This window comes from Falco cherrug, chromosome 2 (genome assembly GCF_023634085.1).
Source record: "Falco cherrug isolate bFalChe1 chromosome 2, bFalChe1.pri, whole genome shotgun sequence".
Classification (NCBI taxonomy): Eukaryota; Metazoa; Chordata; class Aves; order Falconiformes; family Falconidae; genus Falco; species Falco cherrug.
The window spans coordinates 77360098-77386971 of NC_073698.1; the positions used below are offsets into that span (position 1 = coordinate 77360098).

General features: G+C 41.3%; 2 protein-coding genes and 1 long non-coding RNA gene across 12 annotated transcripts in view; 2 read left to right on the forward strand and 1 right to left on the reverse strand.

The window, feature by feature from the left end:
* TTC3 (tetratricopeptide repeat domain 3) overlaps positions 1–4338 on the forward strand; it is a 72415-nt gene extending 68077 nt beyond the window's left edge. For all 7 annotated transcript variants that reach the window (XM_055703236.1, XM_055703237.1, XM_027804434.2 and 4 more), the window contains one exon: positions 1–4338. In XM_055703236.1, the coding sequence (XP_055559211.1) occupies positions 1–111 (111 nt within the window). In that variant the 3' untranslated portion in view covers positions 112–4338.
* VPS26C (VPS26 endosomal protein sorting factor C) overlaps positions 3599–26874 on the reverse strand; it is a 23957-nt gene continuing 681 nt past the window's right edge. The window contains exons 1-8 of one of the 4 annotated variants that reach the window (XM_055703243.1): positions 20475–20581; positions 19613–19756; positions 18213–18362; positions 14957–15037; positions 12354–12428; positions 7234–7384; positions 6734–6886; positions 3599–5117 (exon numbers count right to left, since the gene is read on the reverse strand). In XM_055703243.1, the coding sequence (XP_055559218.1) occupies positions 5035–5117; positions 6734–6886; positions 7234–7384; positions 12354–12428; positions 14957–15037; positions 18213–18362; positions 19613–19756; positions 20475–20543 (906 nt within the window). In that variant the 5' untranslated portion in view covers positions 20544–20581 and the 3' untranslated portion in view covers positions 3599–5034. Of the gene's footprint in view, positions 5118–6733; positions 6887–7233; positions 7385–9231; positions 9918–10670; positions 11007–11237; positions 11377–12353; positions 12429–14956; positions 15038–18212; positions 18363–19612; positions 19757–20474; positions 20598–26874 lie in introns of those variants that run through there. The other 3 variants (XR_008731102.1, XM_055703244.1, XM_055703242.1) reach the window with 3 other exon arrangements.
* The window catches only part of LOC129735449 (uncharacterized), a 17568-nt gene continuing 11728 nt past the window's right edge, over positions 21035–26874 (forward strand). Inside the window, exon 1 of the long non-coding RNA XR_008731103.1 lies at positions 21035–26740. This is a non-coding gene — a long non-coding RNA (uncharacterized LOC129735449). The remainder of the gene's footprint in view (positions 26741–26874) is intronic.

A 26874-nucleotide genomic window follows, 5' to 3' on the forward strand; every position in this document is an offset into this window, starting at 1 on the left:
TGCATTAGAACGTGGCTTAAGCAACATTCCAGTACCTGCCCCATCTGCCGCATCCATGCTTTGTTACCTGAAGATTTTCCTGAGCTTCCTGCACGGAACAAATATACCTAGACCTTGTTTTATTTGAACACGTTGTAAGATGCAAAGTGGCTGCAGAACAACCACCGTGACAAAGAATGGAAACATGATGCCTAGAAAGAGAGAGAACCCTGGTTTTATTGAAAACAGTAGTAGACCTCAGACTGATTCAGTATGTAACAATTGGCATTAAAGCTGCAAGACACTGCTACCACCACGGCGCCTGCAGAATCAAGCTGGCGTACCCCAAGATCCAGCACTTTCCCTGGTTACTACCTACTTTTCTCAAAGGATGGTGCGTAATTCCTGTCATGAGGGGGCCTTCCTTCAGTGTTTACACTGCACTGAAAAGAAAAATATTCTAACATCAAACAAGTAGGTGACCTTAATGACACAGTAGCAGAATTTGGAAGAGCCGAGACATTACCTTCCTCTGGCATAAACAATTACAGTTTAACTGCAGGATTCAAATTGGGCTTGTCATCATTATGAATGCAGCTTATATAATTGCAGTTCCTTTCTCTGCATAAATCCATAGCTAATCATTCAAATTGTTTAAATAGTGACTTTCAGTAATATTTGAAGTAAGAAATTTTAAGTATTCATGTGATTCTTTCTGTTTGTGTATCATTTGAGTTGGAATACTGTGGCTTGATTCTTTAATCCCAAAATAGGGTTTGAATTTCCCCCATTGTTCCAGAGCAGATTTGCTTAAATCAGACTTACAGGATTTTTATTTTTGATTGAGCACCACTGCATCTGTATTCTGTGCGTGAATGTTCACTGACAGCATCCTTTTCAGCTTCCAATTATGTTCTTGGGGTGGATGATGCACACGTATCACCTTCTAAGCGTTTCACAGAAGCAGCCTAAGTCAGGACTCAGGACACTGCCCCAGCGCAGAGGTATCATCCTTGACCTGCCAACCAGGGGCAGAGCAGTCCCCCACACACCACACTGGACAGAGCATCCTCCGCTGTCGTGGTTTACCCCCAGCCAGCAACCCAGCACCACGCAGCTGCTCGCTCACCCCCCCTCACCCAGAGGGATGGGAAGGAGGATCGGAAAGGAATGTAAAACTCAGCAGCTGAGATAAGAGCAATCTAATAGGTGAAGCAAAAGCTGTGCACACAAGCAAAGCAAGGCAAGGAATTCATTCACCGCTTCCCATGGGCAGGCAGGTGCTCGGCCATCCCCAGGGAAGCCGGGCTCCATCACACCTAACGGGTACTTGGGAAGATAAATGCCATAATGCCGAATGTCCCCCCCTTTCCTTCCTCTTCCCCCAGCTTATATACTCAGCGTGATGCCATATGGCATGGAATGTCCCTTTGGCTAGTTGGGGTCACCTGCCCTGGCTGCCCTCTGGCTGGCAGGGCCCAGGTAACTGAGAAGTCCTGGATAAACATCACCCAGTAACAACTAGGACACTGATGTTTTTATCGCCATTGTTCTCACACCAGATCCAAAACACAGCACTGTACTAGCTGCTAAGAAAATTAACTCTATCCCAGCTGAAACCAGGGCAGTATCCACCCCTTACTCCATACCATTTACATCATGCCCCACTTTCCGATACAACCTCGTTAACCACCATCACCCTTCACATCCTTTGATATAATGCACGGGCATCATCCCCCTAGTCTATGCGCCACCTCTGCAAAGATGTCTGTAAAATGTCCACTGAGTTCACTGAGTCCATGAACACGATCTCTCATGGTGGTCACTCAGGAGAGGAGAGGTCGTGTGCTGCACGGGGTGATTCAAAGCCAGCTCAGGTTGGGTCACCGCTGCACTTGCACTGCTGCATGTAAGGCTTGTCCTCCAGTGGTTCTGGTGGTTCCTGCTCTAGCCATGCCTGTAACATGAAACTCAAATCATGGCTTACGACAATTTAAAGGTACATCCATTACAGTCTCCACCCCTGGACCCTTTGGACCACCCTGTAGTGTTTAACATTGCAGTGAACTCCTCCCCTTGCCCCTGCTCCGGCTTGGACTTACCCACGGACTGCAGTCCCTTAGGGCTGTACCTGCTCCACGTGGAGCCTCGGCTACGAGCCACAGCCTCTCCAGGGGTGTACCTGCTGCGGCACAGACTCAGCCACAGTCCCCTTGACCCGAGTTCACACTGGAGTTCCAGCCTGTCCAGCACAGAACAGCAGCCATGCCCTGGCCACGTGCCAGCCCAGGCACATTGCCATGGCTGTTACCAGAATGTTCCCGGGCACAGCGCGGTGAGATGATAAGCAGTGCAGCAGCACAGCAAGCAGTGAAAGCAAGAAGCAGCCACTAATGAGCACTAGACCCTAATATACAGTAAGGCAAGCAAGCCCCAGGGCCAGCACAGAGACCTGCCCCCCAACAGCTGAACAGCAATAACAGCTGTGAATTTGAACTAGCACATTCCAATCAAATCAGTTGTTATCTCGAACGCTTTGAGCCCACGTTGGGCACCAGAAAGGACTGTCGTGGTTTAACCCCAGCCAGCAACCAAGCACCACGCTGCTGCTGGCTCACTCCCCTCACCCAGAGGGATGGGAAGGAGGATTGGAAAGGAATGTAAAACTCAGCAGCTGAGATAAGAGCAATCTAATAGGTGAAGCAAAAGCTGTGCACACAAGCAAAGCAAAGCAAGGAATTCATTCACCGCTTCCCATGGGCAGGCAGGTGCTCGGCCATCCCCAGGGAAGCCGGGCTCCGGCACGTGTAACGGTTACTTGGGAAGGTAAATGCCATAATGCCGAATGTCCCCCCCTTCAGTCTTCTCCCAGTTTATATACTTGGCGTGATGCCATGTGGCATGGAATGTCCCTTTGGCTAGCTTGGGTCACCTGTCCTGGCTGTGTCCCCTCCCAGTTTCCCGTGCCCCTCCAGCCCTCTGGCTAGCATTTATTATATAATATATATATATAAAATACTAAATAATATATATTATTATATATGATTTAGTGTAAGTATCACCCAGCAACAACTAAACATCAGTGTCCTATCAACACTGCTCTCACATCAGAGCCAAAACACAGCACTATACTAAGTGCTAAGAAGAAAATTAACTCTATCCCGGCTGAAACCAGGGCATCCACGCAGAATAGTCTGTCTGGAGGTAATACGGGTGAGCTGGCTGTGCAAACCGCGCACGCTCTTAAGCAAGTGCATGCACTGTTATCAGCCACTCTTTTCCCAGACCCACAGCACAGACAGGTCCCCAGATAAGCTGGATGATTTCCCATTTATGATCCTTTGGTCTACGCTGACTGCATTAAGCTGGAAGGATTTCAGTGATTTACAGAGACAGTTCATTTGCAACTTTAAGGCTTCCTTTTCAGAGCAGACAGAGCCCCCCTGACCATTACTGCGCACACTTTTGACAGCAGGAGGTGGCAGTGCCACTGTGAGCAGCAGGTGGCACTCTCATATATGTAGACTAGAAAGTGGCTTCCGTTTTCCAAAAATCATCTTGTATTATTTTCTGATCTTAGGTAAGTGTTGAGTTCTAGTAAATAACTTCCCCCCCCCCCCCCCCCCCAAGACCATTGTAAGACATTGAAATAAGAATTTCAGATGTTTGTTTCTAAAATACAAATAGTACAGAACCAGGGCCAAACTTAGAATTACATTCTCCTGCTTGGCAATGCTGCTAGATAAGAGCTAAAGGAAACTTTTGGGCAGTTTCTGTAATTCTGTCTTCTCATGTTTGTCATCCTCACGGTTGTACTTTTTATAATACTTTATCTACTTAGCCTGCCTCCACCCCACATATTAGCATATGGAAAATTCACAATCTGAATGAAATTGTGGCTGTTCTTGTTAACTTAGAACAACGCGGAAATCTACAACCTGTTTGTGTGGGTAAGGTTTTTCCTTGCTGAAATAAGTTTTCTGACATAGTTCCTTTAAGATGTGTAGTTACAAACCCTTTAACATATTTACCTTAAAGTTTAAATGTAAATTCCTGGAAAGGAGTAAGTTAAGTTGAACAAGTGACAATATTAACCCAACCAATTACAAAGAGCGACTGTCTCACTGAGAATGGTTATTCATCCAACAACAGTCACATCCTAAAGGCACACGGTGCCACAGCGTAGAGGTTGTTAATACAGCTTTTTCCCTGTCAGCACAGGCTGGTCTGCAACAACTCAGCAGTGCTGCTTCTCACACAACTACCATATTTTTTTTTTCACATCAAAACTCAGCTGTAGAAGTCTTATAAAAGGGAAGATGTTATAATGCAAAGAATAAATATATTCTCAAACTAAAACCTTCTGACTCATCTTGTTTTTCAGCGCTATCTTACACAAATTGACAAGGGCAACAATGTAAGCGCATTGTTTTTCTAATCCAGGGAAGAGCCACACATGAACAACTTCGGTTCTAACCATTCTTCAAATAAGACTCATATGCCCAATCTGACCAAAACACACTTGGTGTTATTTCACATCACTTATTTCATATTCATCTTAAAATATTCATCCCACACTACCATCCTGCATTGGTGTAGCACCATTTATTATTAGACTTTCAAAGACACTATGCAGTATTTTATTACAAGTCCCACACCCTCCCTCCAGTACAGATAAACCTAGTAAGTCCCCTTACGCCTGGTGTAAGAGGTCTTGAAAGGACCCTGGAACAAGTATTACAGAATGAAATAGAGAAACTTACTAGGTATTTCTACAAGTTGTAAAAATACACAGAATCATTCGTTCGGGATATGTCTGAGAAGCATTGGAGCAAACAGTGGTGAACTCGGAAAGAGCCCTGACACATCCATCCATGTAGGCTCTTGCAAGGCAGGCGAAGTCTTGGCAAGATCTATAGAGAAATGAAAGCACGAGAACTACCAGCAGGGCTGAGCCAAGTGATGTGTTTTCAGTTGAAATAAGACCTTTTAGTTTGCCTCTGAAGAATTTTGTCCTTTTTCAGTAAATCCTTAAAGTGTTTCTCCTCCGACTGTTTACATCCTGCAGAGCTTCAGCGGAAAGTTCTCTGTGATGAGATGATCATCGTGCAGAAGAACAACAATGTTAACTTCAAACTCTGGAAGAAGGGGAAAAAAATTAAAATAGTCTGCTATGAATCTGAACTGTAGCAGTGGGATGAGAGGCAGAGAGCTCCTGCTCTCAGGCCAGCATTTCACAGGGCTCTTCCAAGTCATTTCATTGCCCTATCTTCCTGTGGGAGGGATGGACACGGTACTCCACGCAGAGCCTCACCGCAGGCATCCCAGACCTTGGACCCTTCCTAGAGCACCTTGGCTTGTTCTAGTCTTTGGGATTCCCTGGATTAAGCTCTGTATCACTGAGAAACTATGACACTGTCCTCTGGACAACAGGCAGAGTTCAGACATCTAAGATTAAAATGTTTTGGGAAAGATGCCTCACGCCAATAGGCGTTGTTCGGAAGCACGTAAATGGAAGAGCTGGGGAAGAGACTCCTCCCCGGCTGTCAGCACAGAACGCTGCCTTGGAATCTTGCACTGTATACGGCCTTAAGAAATCAAACTCCAAAATACAATGTACCTTCAAACCATGAAAAATTTCAAAAGAAAATCTACTCTTTAAATCCTAAGTTGTGTTGCTCAAAACTAAAATCAGTATCACATCTATAACTGAACCTAAATGGAGACAGAATACAAAGTCAGATAGAGTTGATAAATGAAGGGAACGAGAGATCAAAATAAACTGGAAACATCTGTCCTTTTTTAGAATCTTTGTAACTTTATTAAGACTGTTCTTTTAAGTAGATACTACAGTAATAGTAGCAATTTGTCACTGTAAATTACTATTCAATAGCTAGAAATGGCAAAAACTAGAGGAGAATATTGTTTTGGGGAAAATCACTGTACCCATCAGCTGCAAAAGTTTTCTTGGGGGGAACAGAAACAGGCAAAGCCGAAAAACTAGTTGTGCACGCTTGTCCAAGACGTACAGCAGAAAAGTAGGGCTTCAGCTGGGAAGGATCCTAAAGGCAGGGACTTGTAGTTTCAATCTGATACAATAAAAAAAAAAGAACCACCAAATTCCAGCAGAACAAAGGGGAAAAAAAACAGGATAGCAAAGAGAATTTCTACAGTAATTATTTGAACAATCGAGGAAACCCCTGTTTCAGGTGTGTGTTAAGAAACGGTTGGATTTTGGCAACAATAAGTAGGAAGAAGCAGCTGGTGTAGATCAAGAAAAGCAAAGTCACGTACAGCCTAACCTTATTTTTTCGAGTCTGTGCAGCAGAAGGGGAAACAAAAAGGAGAGGAAATAGAGGGGTTCTTGCTGGTGATAAAAAGGAGGAAGGGATCACCTTGCCATTTTATTCTTGAACTTGTACTCAAGTGTTTAATCACATGTAACTTTTTGGCAGCAGCAATTACCTGCCATTACACTGCTTTTCTCCCTTTACTATATAATTCTATTAGAAGTAGCTTAATAGTTGCACAACTGTTTTCAGTTAGAGGTATGTGGGCTGTATTTTCTTGATTTATATGAAATACAGCAGACTACAACCCTGTTCAGGAAACCTCTACAGGGAAACAGATGGATGTCCTTGGTTCTTGCAGTGCTGTCAGCAATTTATTCTGTTACCAGCCAGAAGTTAAAGTAAAACTCAAAACTTGTCTCAGATGAAAGACGCCAACACAGCATCAAGTCCCCCACACTTACCAACTTTGAAGTTTGTTGTTTCCAGGGTAGGGCAGGTGAACAACCTGGGAAACACCATGTATATAGGAACTGGTAGGCCCCTGCAGATGTCCCCATCAGCGATCTGAATATTCTGTATTTCTGTGGCATCTCTGGCATAACCTTCCGCACACCCTGGTGAAAGCGGGAAATTCAGAGGGAGAGGAGGGGATGGGAAAGACAGAAGAGAAAGCAGTGGCCAAAATTTAAAACAAAGATAGGCTGGCGCTGAAGGGAAGGTACGTGTGGGCAAAACATTTTGCCCTCTGACCTGCAAGTTTTCATGTCAGCACTTAACCTCTATGATCCTTAATTCCTTATTTAAATTAATGTTTGGACCATTCCCCCTAAAGTGCCAAACAATTTTTTGCAAGTCTTTTTAATTAGACTGATTTTGACAATCTTTCCTATTTAAGCTGGAAGAGTGCAAGTGGTAATTACTGCAGTCTATTTTACACAAAGTCCACTTGAGAGAAACTTACCACAGGTTTCCACACGTACTAACTGCAGCTCAATACTTTTGACTGCAGCCTCTGCACTCTCCACCACCAGCTCCCCTGTCAGTGGCTGTGTGATGATACAGTTCGTAGAACTGAGATGACCTCTGATGAGGAATTTTGGAAGTGAAGCTCTCTAAAAAGATTGGGGGTGGGGGGAGAAAAAAGACAGACACAACTGTGAGAGCAGACTAAGAAAAAAAAATACCTTACAGAAAGTTACCAAAATCTGTAGGAAACCCCAAAAAGTTGCAAAGTTAAGAACTCAAAAGTTCAGAAATGCTTCAAGTAACTTAAATAACATAAAAATACATGTCCTTATGTGGATGGGTTAAGATACCTCTTACTACTCGCTCTTTTGACATGCACCCCCCTACTCATTCCATCCACAGGACCATTCTTCCTGGAGTGAACGACAGAACTTGGCTATTAGAGTTAATCCAGAAGTCAGGAACTGCATGCTGAAGGAGGTAGGCTGGCAGCAGCTCAGAGGACGGTTAGGTCGAGTCAGCTCTAGAGAACTGCATGCTGGTCCCACTTTGTACGGACTGCAGCACAGTCCACCATTCAGCACTTTTCCCAGCTTTTAAATTTTCTCTCTAACAGCCACTACTACTGGGAGGGGAGACAGGCATTTAAAAATCTCTGTTTAATGCAAGATGTGGCACTCTGCTTACATACCAAGACACCAATTAAGTACAATTAATGAAGAGCTTAATTTGAATACAGGATCACACTTTTAAAATTTTCTTTACAGCAAGCACGTTTCCTACTTGTTAAGGAAGGAGCAGTAAGAGTAGCTTATTGAGGATGACAGTCTATAAATCAGTTTCCATAAAAGACCAAAGCAGGGGCTTTGCTCCCCCTGCCCTCCCCTTCATGAAGCCAGCAGGCATCACAGATACTCTCTGCCAGCAGAGAAACTCGCGTGCCAGAAGCTCCAGTTACATTTCAAGTCCTGGCGGGAGGCATACTGAAAGAGTCAAGTTTTCTACCCACATCTTCAGCTCCTATCTTCTCCACCCAGCCTCCTTCAAACACTTTGAGCACCATGCTCTAACTTTCCCCTTCTTTTCCAAGCCTTATTCTTCTCTCCCTCAGTTTTTTTGTTATTGACATCTTTGATGTTAGGCCCTACCTTCCAACCAGCTGCTCACACTTGCTTGTGGCCTCAGATTTCCTTGCCCATGTAACTGATTTTTCCCTTCTTCCAAACCAACTTTCTTGTCCCAAGCTTTTTTTCTCCCAGTCTGTCTGTTTCGCTTCTTAATCCTGGCTGCCAGTAGCAATGGCAAAAAGTTCTCAGCTATTGTTTAGACTGTTTCACCCAGATACCCAAGACCTCTGCAGAATTTAGCTGTTCCACTCAAAACAAATCTTTGGGGGAAATAAAAAGAGAGGAATTTTCATGTGTTTAGTAAACGTGACCTCACTTGGGTATTTTCTCCTAACTTGAATAACAGAAGTTACATCCCTGACAAAACCACCCTGTGAAATATTGAGTCCTAATAATGTAGTAGTAAAATGTAAAGTAATTAGTAAAATTGTTTCATGATCCCTTGCAGGTTCTTCCCATTACCATAACTGGTGTAAACAGAGTTGCATCCCTGCTTCACAGGGACATCGTACAGCTATTCCCCGAAGTACAGTGGTCAGGACAGAGATAAAAGGAAATTGCAGGAGGAGAACTCAAGGCCATTTTCCTCCACCCTAGTCTACGAGACTTGCCTTTTTAAGGGCGTATTTCCCCTAGAGCCTTACTACTCTTGGCAGTATTCCTCATATTTTAATCCTAGCTAGGTCTTATTTCATAGCACCTATCATTTACACTTTTATTCATAATCCCCCACAAACGAGAATCAAGAACGTACAAGCAAATCTATTCTGGTTTTTCATCCAACCTCTCTGTGCTTTGCTTGGCTACTGCAAATCTTCTAATCCGTGTTCTATTGGTCTACTAGAAATAACAGTTCAGCCACAACCTCCAGACAAACCAAGAATTTAAATTTTTGTACTTTATATATAGCAAACCGGTGACTTTTGCAACCCGTCCACCAGGTAGTTATTTTAGACCCATATATTTTTCAGAGACAGGTAGAAGAATTAAAAAAAAAAAAAAAAGAGGCCACACATTCAATACCATTCTTTAGACTGGACTGGAGCTCTGGATCCAAGATGTCAGAAGTTTTAGAACCTACTTTTGTGGTTACGTACTTGAAATAGGGAAAGGCATAGGGTCTGCTATTAAACATAAGAAAACTTTTAATGGACAGGACTTTTTCATGATGTTCACCAGTGAGCCTTTGCTAAGCCAAGGAGTGAAGTATCAAGATACAGAAAGAAAAATACCTCAGAAAATAATTTATATGGAAACATGGTTCATAGGAAGAACAGACAGCTGACAGCTTTAGTATTTAGCAGTAGTCTCAAAAATAATTTTCCCACCAAGAATAGTTGTATCCTTGTATTTGGAAAAACATGTGCTTTCAGTGTGCAGCAGACTCCAGAGACACGAGAGGCTGCCGGACACAACCTGCTCACTCCCTCACTCAGCTAGACTTAGAAGAGTTTCAGCCATGACGGCTGGCTGGTTTCCTAGAGTCACCTCCTCCACGCTCAAGCACAGTCTATTCCCACACGCAGAAAGTCCAGCAAAGGTAGGAAGAGACCTGTGTGGATAAACGAGATGCTACTGATAAGATCGTAACAAAGAAGTATACAAAAGATGGAAACAGGGACAGGTGACCCAGGAGGAATACAAAAACACTATCCGATTGTGCAGGGATGGTTTTAGGAAAGCCGAAGCCCACCTGGAATGAAATCAAAAGGCATGAAGGGTAACAAAAAGGGGCATTAAAAATCTACCAGCTGCAAAAGGAAGAGGAGGGTAAATGTCAGCCTGCTACTGAATATGGTAGGGGACCCAGGGACAGAAGACATGAAAAAGACAGAGGTACTTAATGTCTTCTCTGCCTCGGACTTTACTAATAGGATTTGCCTCCAGGAAGCCCAGGCCCCTGCAACCATGGGGAAAGTGTGGACCAAGGAGGTTATCACTGGTAGAGGAGGAGCAGGTTAGAGAACATTTAAACCAACTGGATGTACACAAGTCCATGGGACCCGATGGGACACACCCACAAGTGCTGGGGAAGCTGACCCACGTCGCCGTGAGGCCAATTTGGATTATCTTTGAAAGGCTGTCATGAACAAAGAAGGTTCCTGAGGAATGGAAGACAGTAAATGTCACTCTTATCTTCAGTTAGGAAGATCCAAGGAACTATAGACTCCTCAGCCTTGCTTCAGTCCCTGGGAAAGCGATGGAGCAAATAACACCAGAAGCCAATCCCAAACACACCAAGAAGAAGGAAGTGGCTGGAAGCAGTCAGCATGGATTTATGAAAACAAAATCATGTTTAACCAACCTGATAGCCTTCCATGCTGAAACAACTAGCTTGGTGAGCAAGCGAAGAGCAGTGGATACTGTTTATGTCGGCTTCAGCGCTGTTTTGGATACTGTTTCTCCTGGCAACCTCACTGACAAACTGATGGAGTACAGACTAGGTGTGCAGGTTAGACACTGACATGGACTGAGACCGACCTGAACTGCTGGACTCCAAGGTTTGTGATCAGTAGCACGGAGTCCAGCGGAAGGCTAGTCACCAGTGGTGTACACCGCTGGCTGGGGCCAATACGGGAGCCAGTATTAGTTGACATCTTCAGTGATGGCTTGGATGATGGACAAAGTATCCTCAGCAAGTCTGCAGGTAACACAAAATTGGAAAGAGCCGTCGATTAACCAGATAGTTGTGTTGCCCTTCACAGGGTCCTCAACAGGCTGGACAAACGGGCCTACCGCATCCTGAGCTGCACTAGAAAGTGTTGCCAGCCGGCTGAGGGAGGTGATCCTCCCCAGCTTTTCAGCACTGGTGAGAAAAAACTGGGGATAGCGCGTCCAGCTCGGGACTTCCTGGTACAAGAAACAGACTTACTGGAGCAAGTGAAGCCATTGCTGGATTTGGCCATGAAGATGGTTAAAAGCACATGACACACAAGAAAGGCTGAGAGCTCGGATTGTTCATCCCTGCAGAACAGAAGGCTCAGGGGGATTTTATCAGTATGTATAAATATCTGATGAAAAGGAGTAAAGAAGACAGTCAGGCTCCTCTTGGAGGTATCTAGTAAAAGGACAAGAGGCTATGGCAACAAATCGAAATAAAGGAGATTACTTTTAATTTTTTTGTTTATTTTTTAATCCTGTGAGGGTGGTCAAACACCTTAACACTGCCAAATGGCTGCAAGTCTCCATCCTTTGAGATACTGAAAACTTTACTACATGTGGCCCTGAGCAGCCTGCTCTAGATGACTCTGCTCCAAGCACAGGGGCCAGACTAACCAGTCTCCAGAGGTCCCTTCCAACCACAGTAACTCTGTGAATATGTAGAATAAGGTCAACACCAGCATGAAACAACCAAACAGCTCATTAGGAGGTCTGTTCTGAGAAACAAGTGGAAGAGTTGGTCTAAATTCAGAACTCTGGAACTAAGAGCATTGGAAGGCAAACTGGGGATGCAGAAGGGAGACCTAAAGCAGGAAAACAGTCGTGTTAACAAAAAGAATGCAACAGGAACATCTGGAAAAAGAGCACACAGGTTTCAGTGGAAAAAACAGAAATTCACAGAGGTAAATGACCAAGACAGCTATACTGTTCATACAAGTTTCCCAAAGCCACATGGGGCTGTAGAAAAATGCACGATCAAGGTTCAAAATACATATTTTTAAAGGATCTTGGCTATGTATGGTATAGCATGTTTTCCCTTGCTTCACTATCATGTTTCATTCAGAAAAATTATAAAAATGTTTAACCACTACTGAACAAAGTCCCATGTTACATTAGTCACCATTACCACAAGAGATCGGGCAGAATCACTTTATTGCTTACAAAAGTAAAAAAGGAGAATGACGGTGGGGAATGAGGGGGGGGAAAAAAAAAAAAAAAAAAAAAGGAGTTGATTATCTGCAGGGCAGCATTTAATCATCCCTCTCTTTCTCACTCAGAATCACATAAGCATTGCATTTAAAGCAAAATAAGAAAACCCTTACCTTACCTCTTTAACATTTTGCAGAGTTTCAGGAGTAATTGTGAAGTCTACTGGGCTTGGTGTCAGTTTCCCTTTCTGTGACTGCAAGTAATGAAAGAGTTTCACTGTAAGCCATGATTTACAAAACACACAGAGAGAATATTAAAAAACACAACAAAGGCAGGCAGCTGTTGGGTATGTTAAGTCTTCAGGATTGCCTTCATACTGAAGTATGCATCTAGGTAATAAAACCCCTGACATTTCCTGCCTTTGTTATTAAATAACATTATGATATTGTCTAAACACAAGTCACAATGCACCACAAATCTAAACTGTAGAAGCAGAACTGTATTAATTTTTGGTTACTTCCTGTTTGCTGATGCAATAAACTACAAGATCTTCATGTGATAGTTTCTGGCATAAGCTGTAACTACACTGAAAAAAGAGAAAAAAAAAAGGGGGGGTGTATGTGGAGCAAACCCCAAACATGTGGTAGACTAAACCACCTGGAAAAGAAGAAATAAAGAAATATGCTACCTACCTGAAGCATATGGTATGCTACCGAAAAAAAAGTGAATTTTCACATTTCTGTATTTACAAATAATTACATTTTTATGTCACTTGCAGTGTTTCCTTTCGTTATTAATACTTAGGAAATTTGGGCAGGGGAGAGTGGGGGAGATTATAAATGGACTTGCTCCATTGCTTCAAACACGTTTTAGGAAGTCTCCCTCCCTCGTGTCACCCCTGGGCACTTCGAACACGTCCTGCTGCGCTTTCAGTAACAGCTCAGGTCTCCTAAGCCATCCTGATATTACCAGGATATCCTCAGCTGATGGAATTACTGTATTGTTGATTTAATGGGCTTCGCATTCCAGCTCCTTTAATAGTAAAATAAGCAAAACTTGGTCCAGGTTAGCTTTCCACACCGGAGAAGCAGTTTTGGAGGCACATTATTACAGTTCTTCAGTGTCTAGTTATACCATTTATCACAAAACCAAGTTAAATCTTTCCATAGTGGCTGAACAGGTCCTGAGCTCTGCTAAGGTGGCAGCACCAGGCGCTTACCATTCACCGATCTCTCCTTCTCTCCGCCCTCATCAGGGAGTTGCACTGTCTTTTCCCTACATATTTAAAATAAGCGGCCAGCGCAGCGTCACTTACAAGAGACTCAACTGCACCTAAGTGGGGGCTGGCAGAGCACACCACCACCACCGGGCTAAACTTGAACTCTTAGTTAGGATCTACCCTCACTACTTAGGAATTCAAAATAACTTCTGCTGCCCAGCTGCAAGATGGAAGATGTTAGCAAAAGATTGACTGGATTTTCCCCGCAAATGACAAATTCTGGCAAAGAATAAGGTTAAGGGAAACGGTACATTGAGCACTGACAGTGAGAATTGTATGTTCAGTAAAACCTCATTAATTCGCCCTGAGAGATTCATGATTTACTGACTTGTGATCTAAGAAGTGCTGTAGTGGGAACAAGAAATAAAACCAGGAAACTGCATACTATGTAATTTGTTCAGTATTTTGACAAGTGTGGCTTACTTATAACAGACCAATAAAATGTAGTGTAATATGTGTTAGAAAATAATGAAATCTTACCAACATGAAACTTCTTTATAGCACCTAGCTAAATCTTAAAAAAAGGCACGACATCTTTAAAATAGGTACTATAGCACTAAAATAACATTTCTACCATTATTGACAAATAAGACAGAATAGTCTCATACTTTACTGTCCTATTAAAAGAGTTCAAAGGAATGATAGAAACAGTATGTTCCTGCAAGTTGTGGGATGAGAAAAGAGACTTAATTAGGCCTGCACACTCTGTACTGACATTAGATGCTCTGGACATGTGTACAAGTCAGCATAAAACTAAACTCCAATCTGATATAGAAACTTCAAATAACAAGCAGCAAAGCATTTCTTGTGAGACAGTCACATCTTATCCCACAGCGGTACCTCCACAGGAGGAAGGCTGTCTCCATGCTGCTGACTGCAGGATGTGGTTATTTGTTAATCTAGTTACCTTAGCACATTGCAACCAGGGGCCTACTTAAAACCAAAGGTGATTAAGTTGACAAGCTTCTCGTTTCCAGCTTGATGCAGTCCCAGCTTTGATACTTTGAGTCAGGGCTCTAAATCATAATTAGTCATCTGAAGTACAGAAATCAGGTATTTTCTCTTCACCAACAAACTCCCATTTCTACGACAGGCGTTGTGGGTGCCCAGAACCTCTGGCTAAGAAATGCTCAGATAATCTGAAACAGGGTTTAAAAGAATGCCGTAATACTTATCCAACCTCATCACTGTTTCAGAACTGAAAGGATGAATAAAAGAATAAACTCAGTGCGGTACAACAACATCTTATAATCCAAATCCTCTTTGTACTATTTTCTTCAAATGAAAAGAGAAATGTGTTGTTCTAATCAGAAGCGACTGAAACCCTAGCTCTTCTGGATGTTTTTGTTTTGAGGCTGTCTTCCTTTACTCAAACGTATCCTGTACGTTGCCATTACAAATGACATGGTTTTACTTGGTTTTCTAACCCTACTGCCAACCTTCTCTTAAAGGGGGGTGGGTGCGAATCTCACTTTTGTATAGTTAATACAAGCCACACTTACCAGTGAGTGGACAATGAATTCACAAGTCTTAGTTAGGTCTTTTGCTAGCAGAGAACGTCGCATATCACACCGAAGAGTATACTGACAAGAACAGGGCAGCAGAGAAAGAGAGCCTTTGTTAAGATTTCCTCTATTTCTCTCTAACTTTTCATCTTTTTAATGCATATGTGCAGAACGTTACTATTATTAATAATTTAAAGCATCATTTAAAACAGATTAGTAGGCAACATACATACCAGTGATGGGGAGAGGGGAATAAGGTAAAGAGTTATACAATGATTTTAGGTGCTCCCAAATGAAAGCTGATTTTTCTTTGTGTTTACAGTCCCATAGTCACTTTCAAATGCTTTCCCGATCTTCTGTGTTACGTTAACAACCTACCAGACTGATGGACTAACTCACTGACAGAGTCTTGGATTGCTTCAGCACCCAAATTGCGTTCAGTTGAGAGTGATTATGGTATTGCTTTTCACCGTACTTTGGTTAAGTGATTATCAATAAGATATATTCACAGCCCCTCTAATTTTAAATGTACTGTAAGATCGGATTTAAGAGCAGTAACGTTACATGCATATTTAACGGGGAACTGTCTTTAACCATACAGCTGAACTTAAAAGCAGCAGTGTGCTGTACAGTCAGGCAACAAGGTTAATTTTGCTGTTCACTGTTCAAAACCTTTGCTGATGATTTCATCCCCTTTCTCCCCTAAAAAGGGAGCCACAAAACAGCGACTGAAAAATAGCATGACCCTGGTTATCACAGTAACCATATACTGCAGCATCTGTAATATAGCCTTTCAACATACTTACAAGGTAAGGAGTTTCTTGGGGTGGGGGTTTCTTTGTTGGTTTATTTGCTTTGGTTTTAATTCCTTCTTTACTCAGACTAGCGACTCAGCTTCATCATTTCTAGCTCATGGTGTCTCTCCACACACAACCTGAATACGCATGCAAGAATGAGACGCGGCGAGCATCTCTCCTTCCCCGTTACAGATCATGGTTTCCACTGAAGTCGGTCGCTATTTGAGCGAGTCTTCTATTACTGCACTACACCTCATTCTGACCAGGGAGCACAGTGCAATGGGGCAGCAGGAACGCACAGGCCTTGCAATTTGGCCTCCCCATCAGTGTCTGATCAGAAGGTCTCTGCATGAGAAGAGACTTAAATCTCGATACTGAACCCCCAGCTAACATACTAATACCTAGATCAAGAAATAGAGGCATGCCTTTAAATTATACAGGAATTGGAGAGAGGTTTTAGAAGTTTTTCTTAAACAGCACCTCAGCACTACATTTTCCTCTTCAGAATGAAATTTAGCCCCAGCTTGTAAAGAGAAGCTACATAGATGAGAGAGGGAATGACAAAACAAAACAAATATTCACCATTAAAGTATACCTTGAAACAACTGATATTGATCACAGGGAAGTTATCTAGACTATGGAAAGCAACTCAACCAGTTTTGCACCATTTTTGACATACCTACCACAAACAACAGATGCTGCATTAGGAAGAAAGCCAAGACTGAAAAAAAGATATGGCAAGTACTCAAAAAAAAATCTGAATGTAGACAAAAAACAAGGGCATTTTCCTTTTAGTTAGTTCTGATAGGCTTGTAAATGGGGGTGGGGTCTGGTTTGTTTGTTAAGGGTTTTTCAAAATCGCAGATTGTAATGTAAGACTTCCAGTTCAGCTAAACAGCTAACAGTTTTACACTTTGTCATCAAATCCAATACTATCATCAGTGAACTACAAGTGTGCATGTGCGCGCAAAATTTTTTGCATTTAGTGAGTTCTTAATCTTTTTCCTCAAAGAAAACAAAACAAAAAGCACTCCTTGGTAAGAAAAAGTATTGTCTAAATACATTATTTACATTCAAGACATGGCTTTCCCTCAAAAAATAAACCACCCCAAAACCCCAAATGAACCTACCTATGGTAAGACAATTTTTAACCAGAAAAGGTCAAATCTAAAAACGGTGTTTCCACAAATTCATACAGACTTGGGCAGGAAATGTTACTACTCATCTCTACCAGAAAGCAAACAACTCTTGGTTTTGAAGATACTACAAGCTCTCAACACTTTGCTTTGAATATTCATTATGAGATTACACATTTGTTTTGAACAAAAGGACACTGTGGTATAGTCTTTTTCATGAAGGGAATGGTTGTACTTGTCTACAACATAAGGAGGGATCAGGTATATGTTATGGTAGTTCTGACAAGGTATTTCAGGCAAGACATCTTGTTACTGTTTACGCCATCATTCTTTAAAGATTTACTCCATATGGGAGGTCTGAAAAAATAAACAATGGGAAGATTTCCTCCAGCTAGAGGACACTTCTCACAAATGAGCGCAGGAAAAGACTCTGAACACTAGCCATCTTCGGTCCTGTAGGATTTATCTCTGTGTCTTAAAACAGATCTGGTAAGACAGTACACTTAATTTTTGAGTATTATTAGCAGCGATTCGTTGTCTACTATGCTAACGAAGTGTCACTGGTACTAGGTTAACAGTACATACACTTGTATCTGGGTATGTACTACTATACAGATTATTGACAAAATGGTAAATGCAAACTCCTTTCACACAAAAATAATCAGAACTAGATGAAAACAGCACCCTGCAAGAGAACTGTAAAAGATTTAACAAGCGTGGCAAATATATTTTATCCTTTCTCAACCTAAAGTCCCTCTTTCCAGTATGCTTTTAATTTTCCCTTGTACATCCCATCTTACATCTGATCAGTTTCATCACTGTCAACTTTTCCCAATGAAAAGCTTAAATTTGCTGAAAAGAAAAGGGAGGAGACATCACAACAGTTTCTTAAAAGCAATGTTATATTGATGGGATACTGAGATCTCAGGATGATTCCTCTGCCACATTTAAGAAGCGCTACCACCTGTGGGAAGTGTTGACTCGTAGAAATTGGAACTGAAAAAGGCAACTAGAAACTACCTACAAACTAGAACTTTAAAGGTTAACACATATCATGACTTTTAATCTCAAGTTATATCTAGAAAATACAGTATACACCAGAAGAATGATATATTAATAAAGGAAAGCTTAAAAGATATTTACTTCAAAGGATCTCTTTCTGCTTATTCTTCAATTCGATAAGAGAGAACTTACTGCACTCTGAAAAGAAAACTTTACCACAAAACTTTATCCTCTGCTTCCATGGAATAAGACATGCTTTAGAATACATTCTGTGAGTAACAAAACTTCAGATTTTCTCCACAGATACGACTACCTTACCTGAATATTAACAAAGACACCATGATATGTCTCATACAGAACTTTGTTCCCCTTCATATGCAATGGAAATTCAAATGGAATTTCTGTCTTGCCACTGGGAAGTTTCCCTGGTTTTACCATTTCAATAGTGCTGTTAATAATCTGAATAGGCTGTAAAGACAAATATTAAGAGGTTTAGGTTAAAGCAGAGCGTCAGCCCCATCATTTCAAGAACAAGCAAAATCCACTACACTATAACCGACTTCCTGAATTTCCAGAAACTCAGGTCTTTCTTCACAATACACAGCTCTCCAGTCTTACAATGAAAAGAAATATTAAGAATGCTTTCCTCAAGAAAACAATTTGTGATCTATTTTATGGTTGTCTCATGGTAATGACCGAATGCGTCTAGAGAGCTAACTGGGAAGTGTAGTTCCATTTTAAGAGCCATAATCTAGAATAGTAGCAGCAGGAATCAACAAGTATGTGTGCCAGTTGAGCAGTTAGCCATTCCCTCCTATCTTCTCCCCAGTCCTTTCCCACCCTAAAAGATCTGTATTTATGGCTAGTCTTTCACTGGAGTAATGGTTAACTGTGATGCAACTGGGGAAGCCCGCTTGAAGATCACAATTCCTTTCTCTCCGGGGTTTTACTATTATTCTCCGTCTACCAGACAGGAATAAGAAAATCTATTGCTTCTACTGTTTTGTCTGTTTTTCAGTCATTCATGGGCAGATTATTCATACTGTACACAAATTAACTATGATACAAATAAAGACCTTCACAGGCCCTGCAGCGAGGCTATCCTAACTTAAGCAAGCTGGTTTGCAAACGTAGCTATACTGCCTCTAGACAGAGCCAGCCCTGCTTCAATCAGTACAGCCATGTTCGTGGGGAGCCCGGAGGTAACTTGCCCTGCTAGATCCCAAACCCCACACTTCCAAACTGGAAGTACTGGAGAGCAATACAGAGGCCTTCCAGGAGCTCTGCAGTCAGTTTGTGCACAGCCTCATACTCCACAAGACCATCTGTGCAGGTCCTGTATTGTGCCTAGTAACACACAACTTCAATGGCCTCCACAGAAACTATTATGGATAGTGACTATTAAACCCAGTGACTTAATTAAAAAAATAAATCACACAATTAATTATTTTTCTTTAAATCATGGCCCATCAATGCAATGTCCAATAACCATAGTATTTATGTTGCTGTATTTCATCCCTAAAGAAAACCTGCCAAACAGTGAAAGTTCTTCCCCCAAAATGTCATCATAATCACTAGATAATGCTGAGCATTTCTCTGCTTTCTATCATTTACATACCACAAAGTGCTGTAACTACCTGAGAGCCATTAAGGAAAGATCTAATTTGAGAAGAGAGTCAAAGGTCTGTTCTAAAATTATTAACCTGCACAGGTCTTACCTTGACAGAGTTATAGAAAGCTTCAAACACACCCACACTTTTGGCACTAAGCTGCAGGTTTACTGATCCTTCCATTGTTAACGAGATGCCTTGGTGCTGGACTGTGTCCTTACTTGTTATGACCACGACTCCAGAAAGAACTTCCTAATAGAAGAAAAGACAGCATGAAAACATTTAAGTAAATTTGTTCTATAGCCCTTACTCAGACAGCATGCTACCTGATTTTCAATCTCAAGAACAGTGTTCCTACAGAACAGCCTCACCTTGTCAGAAAGGACAAATACTGATCATGAAAGCAACGTCAGAAAGAGACCTCTGTACTTCCAGTTTGATTTCTTTACAAATATTCTGCTCCTCCTTGTAGAAGTACTAATCTGAGTTTCAATTTCTTTCCAAAGTATCAAAATCTTCCCCCCCAGGAAGATGAAAAATAGCCTCATTAACCAACTATCAGGTTAGATGGTAATAGAACAAGGTCCATTTCACATGTTAGAATGAAATACCAAGAGGGAATTTTATACAGAGTGGGACAGACAGCCGTGGGAGACGGAAGAGAAGGCATAACTGTAAAGTGACAGCCAAGCTGAGGATAAATCTTGCCTCAAAAGCAAAGCAGAATAGATTTAAAACAAATAAATAAGTAGTTGTTCTGCTACACAAGCAAATTCCATGCTACATGGGAAACAGTTGGAAAGCGTATCTGAATTGGAGGCACAAGTTTTGTGACTCAAGAGATGCGTCACCCAATTAAGAATGCTTTGTCTACAAAACTGTATTTGCACAGGAAAACTGCATCTTCGAAGTTCTAGCACTGAAAAAAAGATTAACTGCAGGAGAGCAACACACAGTTCATTTTACATACCCCATAGTTTATCCTTCCCCTCTCCCACAACAGAGAATCCACTCCAATCCAAAGTTCCACGTCAAACATTCACACACATCTGGAAACAGCAAGGGATTTGAGAACCTGAAGAAAGTTTCTTGGGGCTAACCTTCTCTTCTGCTCGACGGCAATGCTCTCTGTACCTTCAGCAGACTTGCAAACCAGACACCAAACTACAGATCGTTCCAACCAAAGGATAATTCAGACTGCCCACTCTACACTCGACCAGTTAAAACCAGTCTAGTTCTGTAAATCTCTGACAGATGCTACTTGAATTTTGCCAGCCTTTTGTCTTTACCAGTGGTACAGGGTGACAATATAGAAAATGGGTCAGGCGGTTTAAAGCAGAACTGGACAGCAGAACATCAAGCATCACATTGAAGGCTGACATGCTGCAAGTCTGAAAAGAGGACCTGCAGCAACTGGGAAATGCCAGTACAGGAGGCACAGGCACAAAAGGACGGTGAAGAAAAGCTGACCTAAATACTGTGCTGCTTTGCTAACGGGCTTTAATTAGTACAAGCAATTAGGTTATTGCTTTGAAAAATGAGTACAGCTGAACTATAAGAAGCAAGGACAATCCTGAACATATGAACTGCTTTAATAAATGAGAACAGTCTCCCGCCACACAGCAACAACCTATTCCAGAGCTATCGCCTACATACTTTCACACGAGAAGGGTGTATGTATTTGGGGCAGAAACGAGAAGAATGACTTGAAGTTAAGTATGAATTGTTCTTCTAACATTCGGTGTCTCTTAAGAAATGAAAACACACCTCAAAACCACCTTCTAACAAAAACTTTTAAAGGTCACTAGTGTGGGAGAGGAAAGGATCAAGAAAAAGATGCTGTAGTATTTACTTTTAACTGTTTATACACAATCAGATTATATTTCTGTTTGATGTGGGGGGAGGAAATCAGCTATGTCTTTTCCCAAGAACAGCTACTCCGTCATTTTTGTGTGAAAACAGGGTCCCTTCTAAATAAAGCTCTCAGTTACTTGTCCTTCAAAAAAGGACAAAACGAAGAGCATAAGCTCACCATAGCGTTCGAATAGTTTGCACACAATTTATGAGAAAACTTCACTTTTTCAAAACACTTGCAAACGTGCATTCCTAAAAGCTACATGGCAACACTTAATACTAAACTAGTACTGTTTTCAGTCCATGTCAAAAAGGGGTTAAATCTACCTTTAACACCACAAAACTATAAAGGCATAGAAAAAGTCACCACTGGAATGGAACCCATGTACTACAATGTAGTAACCTAGAATCAGTTGCTTCTACTCAGCTTTTCACTTTCTCCCTTACTAGCAGCTCCTCATGGCTTCACCATGTGACGACAAAACTTTGCAAGATGGAACTAAGCTAATGTGGTTCTACACACTTACTCATCTGAACAGAGTATCCATCCACAGGAAGGCCGGTGTATTATGCAAAGCAGACAAAGCAGCAAGGTACATATGCTAAACTGCAAACAAAACATTCTTGTGAGAAGACTGCCACCGATTAATGATCCTAAACAAGCTTTTTAGCCTTCTTGTCAGTTCCTTGCCATTCAAATATGCACATGAAACTGCCAGGAAGACTGACACTTTCAAAATGTCAGTCACTTTCAGGGTCACAACAAAGATGAACACCTGCTTCATGTGATCCAGCAGCACAATCCCTTGTTCCTCTAGTCATGGAGCAGACTCACCCAAGTCCGGCTGGGGACGATTTGAAACAATCTTCAATCAGTAACACAAAATGGTACATAACATGCATACAGAATTTTATCTTGGGACTCCGAAGTGACATCTCGACTTCTGACTGAACTAGACAGCTATTCAGTATCTATGAACTATGTAAAGACTACGCTGTCCCATGAATTGTTGGGAAAATTACTTCTAGTGTTAAAATATATACTAACTCCAATCTGTTTACACTGTCATGTCTGTTTGCTACATTGAGGAGACAGAAAAATAATTTTAGCTAGATATTACGTATTTTCAGATTGTATCTGATCACTTGACAGCATCACAGATAAGAAAAAGATCATCCTAATTTTTTAGGGTTTTTTTTTCAAATGCAACGTAGCTTTGAAAAATAACAAACTAACCACAAGGCAGGTTTTCAAGACCACTTGAAACCTGCCATTACAGTTTCTGAGGTGTTGACAACAGCAGAGGATATCATACCTCACGCCATACAGAAATGCCTAACATTTTTCTAGTTCCATTTGATATCCGCTATACATCTATGGATTAAGGTCTTAGTTATTTCAGTAGAACTCCATGGTCAGTTGGTTAGCAAGACGATGTCTCAGGTTCCTTTTAGATTCCACTTTCCATACCACAGATGTTCACTTTTGGGACAAAGGGCAAACATCTGGCAATTTACAAATTCACATTAAGTTCACATAAGTCACATTTACTAAGCAGTCCTGATCATTTTATTCCACATTCCACATATTCCTCTACGCAAGCCACCTGCAAATTGTAACAACACAATCTTCTGGTTCTTTAGAAAGAAGCTGGCCACATTCAACAGAAAAAGTCTGCTAGACTCAACTAACTAGTCATAGATGCTTTAAAACCTCAATGCTCTGATTTACTAATGTTTGCTTTTTTTAGAAAAAGTAAGAGGCTTCCTCCTTATGGGCAAATTCTGACTTAAATATATTTGGGACTCATTTGTCATGAAAAGTCTTGGCTGGTGTTAACCATAACACCTTTCTTTGAATGACACATTTTTCAGGCCTTTCAGCCTAGAATTCTTTTAATTATCAATCTCAGACTAACTGCCACTGTTACTCCAGTCATCCTGTTTAGGTTTTCTAAACAAAATGCATCGTTAGTTGTGCCTGGCCCCTCATTCTTCTAGCATTCCAGGCTTTATTAAATGAGCCTCAATGGCTCAAGAATTCTCCATCCAATTAAAAAAAAAACACCCAACATCAAAACAAACCCCTCCTGAACACAGACCTTCCGTTCCTAGGAACTTAAACACAGTTTTGCTGCAGTAAGACTTATTTTGCTATTATAGGATGTGCTATTAGGATCAATTTTATTGTCTTTTTGTTCTTAAATCCCCTGTCACTTTTTTTTTAAAAAAAAAACACCCAACAAAACAATGCTATTACGCTTTTGGTCCAAGAAGTGGCAAACTTGGTTTTCTACTCATGATTTGAAGTAATCCGTTTAAGTCAGCTTTTCTCAAATCGAAGTCACGACAAAAGAAACGTTTGCTTAGTTCCTCCTGTTTCTGATGATTATAACTAACTATTTTTGGGTTTTTTTATGTACTAAAATAATTGAATAAAATAATTGAAATTGCTTACTGTTTACCACAGCACGTTAATTTAACCAACTTCCTTTTTAAAAGCAGGAACACAATCACATGCTTGCATGATGCGTGACCATTTCACAAATTTAGTGTCTAATTTCTCCCAGTTAATAAAGGACTGTCAACACTGAAACAATAAACAACAATTAAAAAGAAGAAAACAGTTGCCTACTCAACTACCTAGAACTACGGAAAGTTTTAGGATGTGAAGCAACTTCCACTTGGTGTGGGAGATTGCTTTGCAACAATCAAAAATGCTTGAATTCAGCTGGATTTAGCTCTGCACCAGGATGACAAGTAGTCTGACCCAACCCGAGACAACAGGGAACAGTATTTGAAGGTTCTGTTACATGGTATTTCAGCACCAAAGAGAAATTTTAAAAATCTTGGCCTGATGGGGAAAGCCTGTAATGAAACATCATTCTGATTCATTACTCTGACCTTACAAAAAACTACGCAAAAAAAGAAGTTATTCAGCCTTATTTCTCCTGGTCAGATATTTGCTTTAGACATACCCTTATCTTCTCCCCTCACCAGCTTTGTCACATGTACTTTCAACAGTATTTTCCCCTAACAAGACTCAAATTCAGTTCTGCAATAAAATTCAAGCTATGTTTTTTAACTTCTAGAGTTCTCCTGTAGAAGTTTGTATTAACAACTCCTGCACCTTCAGGGCCTAATTCAGTATGGAATTTACCATTGAAAGAGTCTCAGAACAGCTACTCATTAAACATGGGTCTCCCCTCGATTTGTTTCCCCTCACCTCTTCCCTCCCAGCACGAATAAAGATGTATAGCAAATATACCTAACAGTTGTAAAGATGATGGCTGATGTACATGCAACAGATTGAGAGATGCTGATTGCTAAAAAATTCCTGAATATTTCACCCAGACCATGCACTCTCAAGAGATACAGACCTTGAATGGAAGAATCTGCGGCCGTTGCCATTACCATTCTTTGGTTTAGTATCATCTAAAATCACAAGCTGAGATCCTTCAGACTGTCCTTTATCCACCCTACTTATTTTGTCAAATTTTCAACTCTGTTGGAGCTGCTCCACTATGTCTAACCTCTCTTCTGCAGAGCACCCAGCACAAGACCATTCTGATACTGACTGACAAATATTCATGATTCAAAAGATCAATTTTTGAATTATTATTATTTACTACTTTTTTTTTTTTTTTTGAGTGTTGTGCCAACCAAGCACTATCCATCTCTCTAACCTGGCTTACTGCATAGCCAGTACTGTCAGCACAAGAAAGGTGGCAGAAATTAAGTGGCTAGGAAAGCGAATAGCATTGTGGAGTTACGCTGGATTAACCATGGTCTCAGGCAAATAATGACTTAGAAAGCTCAGTAATGTTTTAGCAAATTTTTGATATTATAATGTAATAGGCACAACAAAGAGACTATACCAGTGCATAATTTAGACATCGCCTTCTCCCACATCTAAATGCAGCTTTAAGTAAGTTCAGAAAACCGAAGATCAAGCCTAGCCACAGTATCCCTTATTGCCTTGAAATTAATAGCTAGGCATACACATTGGGATGAACTGTTGTCTTTACTAAAGGAATCCCTTCATTTTCAAGTATCATTGATGCAAGCATATTTTGGGATGAAAGCTGCCATAGACCAAAGGTATTATTAGCACAGCTATTATCACTAAAATATACAACAATCTGTAAACTTCTAAAAATAAAAATCACCAACTCACAACCCAAACCCGTATACATTCCATGCCTGATTAAAGAGATTTGCAATTCCTTTCTGTCCCTACAAAATTTCTATTAAAAATTAATGTTGTAATTCTACTGTACAGCTGGTGTACATCACTGTGTTTTCACATCACTCAGAATTCCCGATTTCAGGCCTAGTTAATGAATTAAACAAAAATGACAAGCTTTTTCCCGTGGAGTTAAAAAGGATGCGAATAAACAATACTGGCAGATTTACTAACCGCAAATATCTTAATTTCAGCTTAAAGACAGAAGAAATACCCCTTTCCTATATGTAAAAAAACCCAAACCAACCCACAGCAAAAACCCCAACCCAATTTAAAGTGATATAAAGCAAGCCAAATGAAGAAACTGAAAATGGGCACAGTACCACGGTAACAAAATAAGTAACTAAGATACTTCCAGTAAGATGCAAAGGCAAAACAATATGAAAGTGAGATACATAAAGTAGTTTTTCTCCCTATGACACCATAACTAAAGGGGTGTGTTGTTTGCAAACTGATAATTTAGCTTTATGAAAGTCACTCTCTAGATGATTTGACAGTTGTAGAACAGACGGCACACACCCTTCCATTTCAATCTGTTTAAATCAGTTTTCCAGCATTAAAAAATTCAATAAATTGAAACATGCGTTATACACTGTAAGAGCCAAATTACTAACATATGGGAAAGCTGTGTGTGAAAAGGTTTTTTTTATAATACAAGTACGTGGCTGAGTAGCCAGGAAGAAAAAAAAAAAAAAAAGACTTGAAAACTTTTGGTTAAACGATAGAATATTGCCTAGAAAAAGTGATGAGAGTCTCGGAAACGTGAGCAAGGTGTTTTTTATTTATTTTTTCCTAACAGCACTTGGAGTCTTCGACAATGAAAAAAGGCACAGCGTTTGATCAGGCAGCCGCAAAAGGTGAAGCAAGCACAGCCCATTCATCGCTATCAAGTATCAAGCACATCGGGGAAAAAAGTTAAGAAACCAGACTCCTGCCCAGTGGGAAAAAAAATCATTAGTTCCGCTCTTGTCCCAGGGCTTTATCTAAAGAGGAGATGTCCCGACAGGGCCAAACAACGCCTTAAGGTGCTTTCGGGCTTCTTGCAGAGCACAGAAGCGGAACCGGAGGCTGGAACGCCGGGGCACCGGCCCTGCGGCGACACGGGCACAAGCGGCTGCAGCCCCACCGCCCCACGGGTGAGCCCCGCACCGCCCCGTCTCGGGGGGCCTCGCCCCCCTCCGTCCCCCGGCGGGACCCCGCGGCACCGCCCCCCAGCTAGGGCCGGGGGGACCAACAGCGGGCCGAGCGCCCCAAGGCCGACGGGGACCCG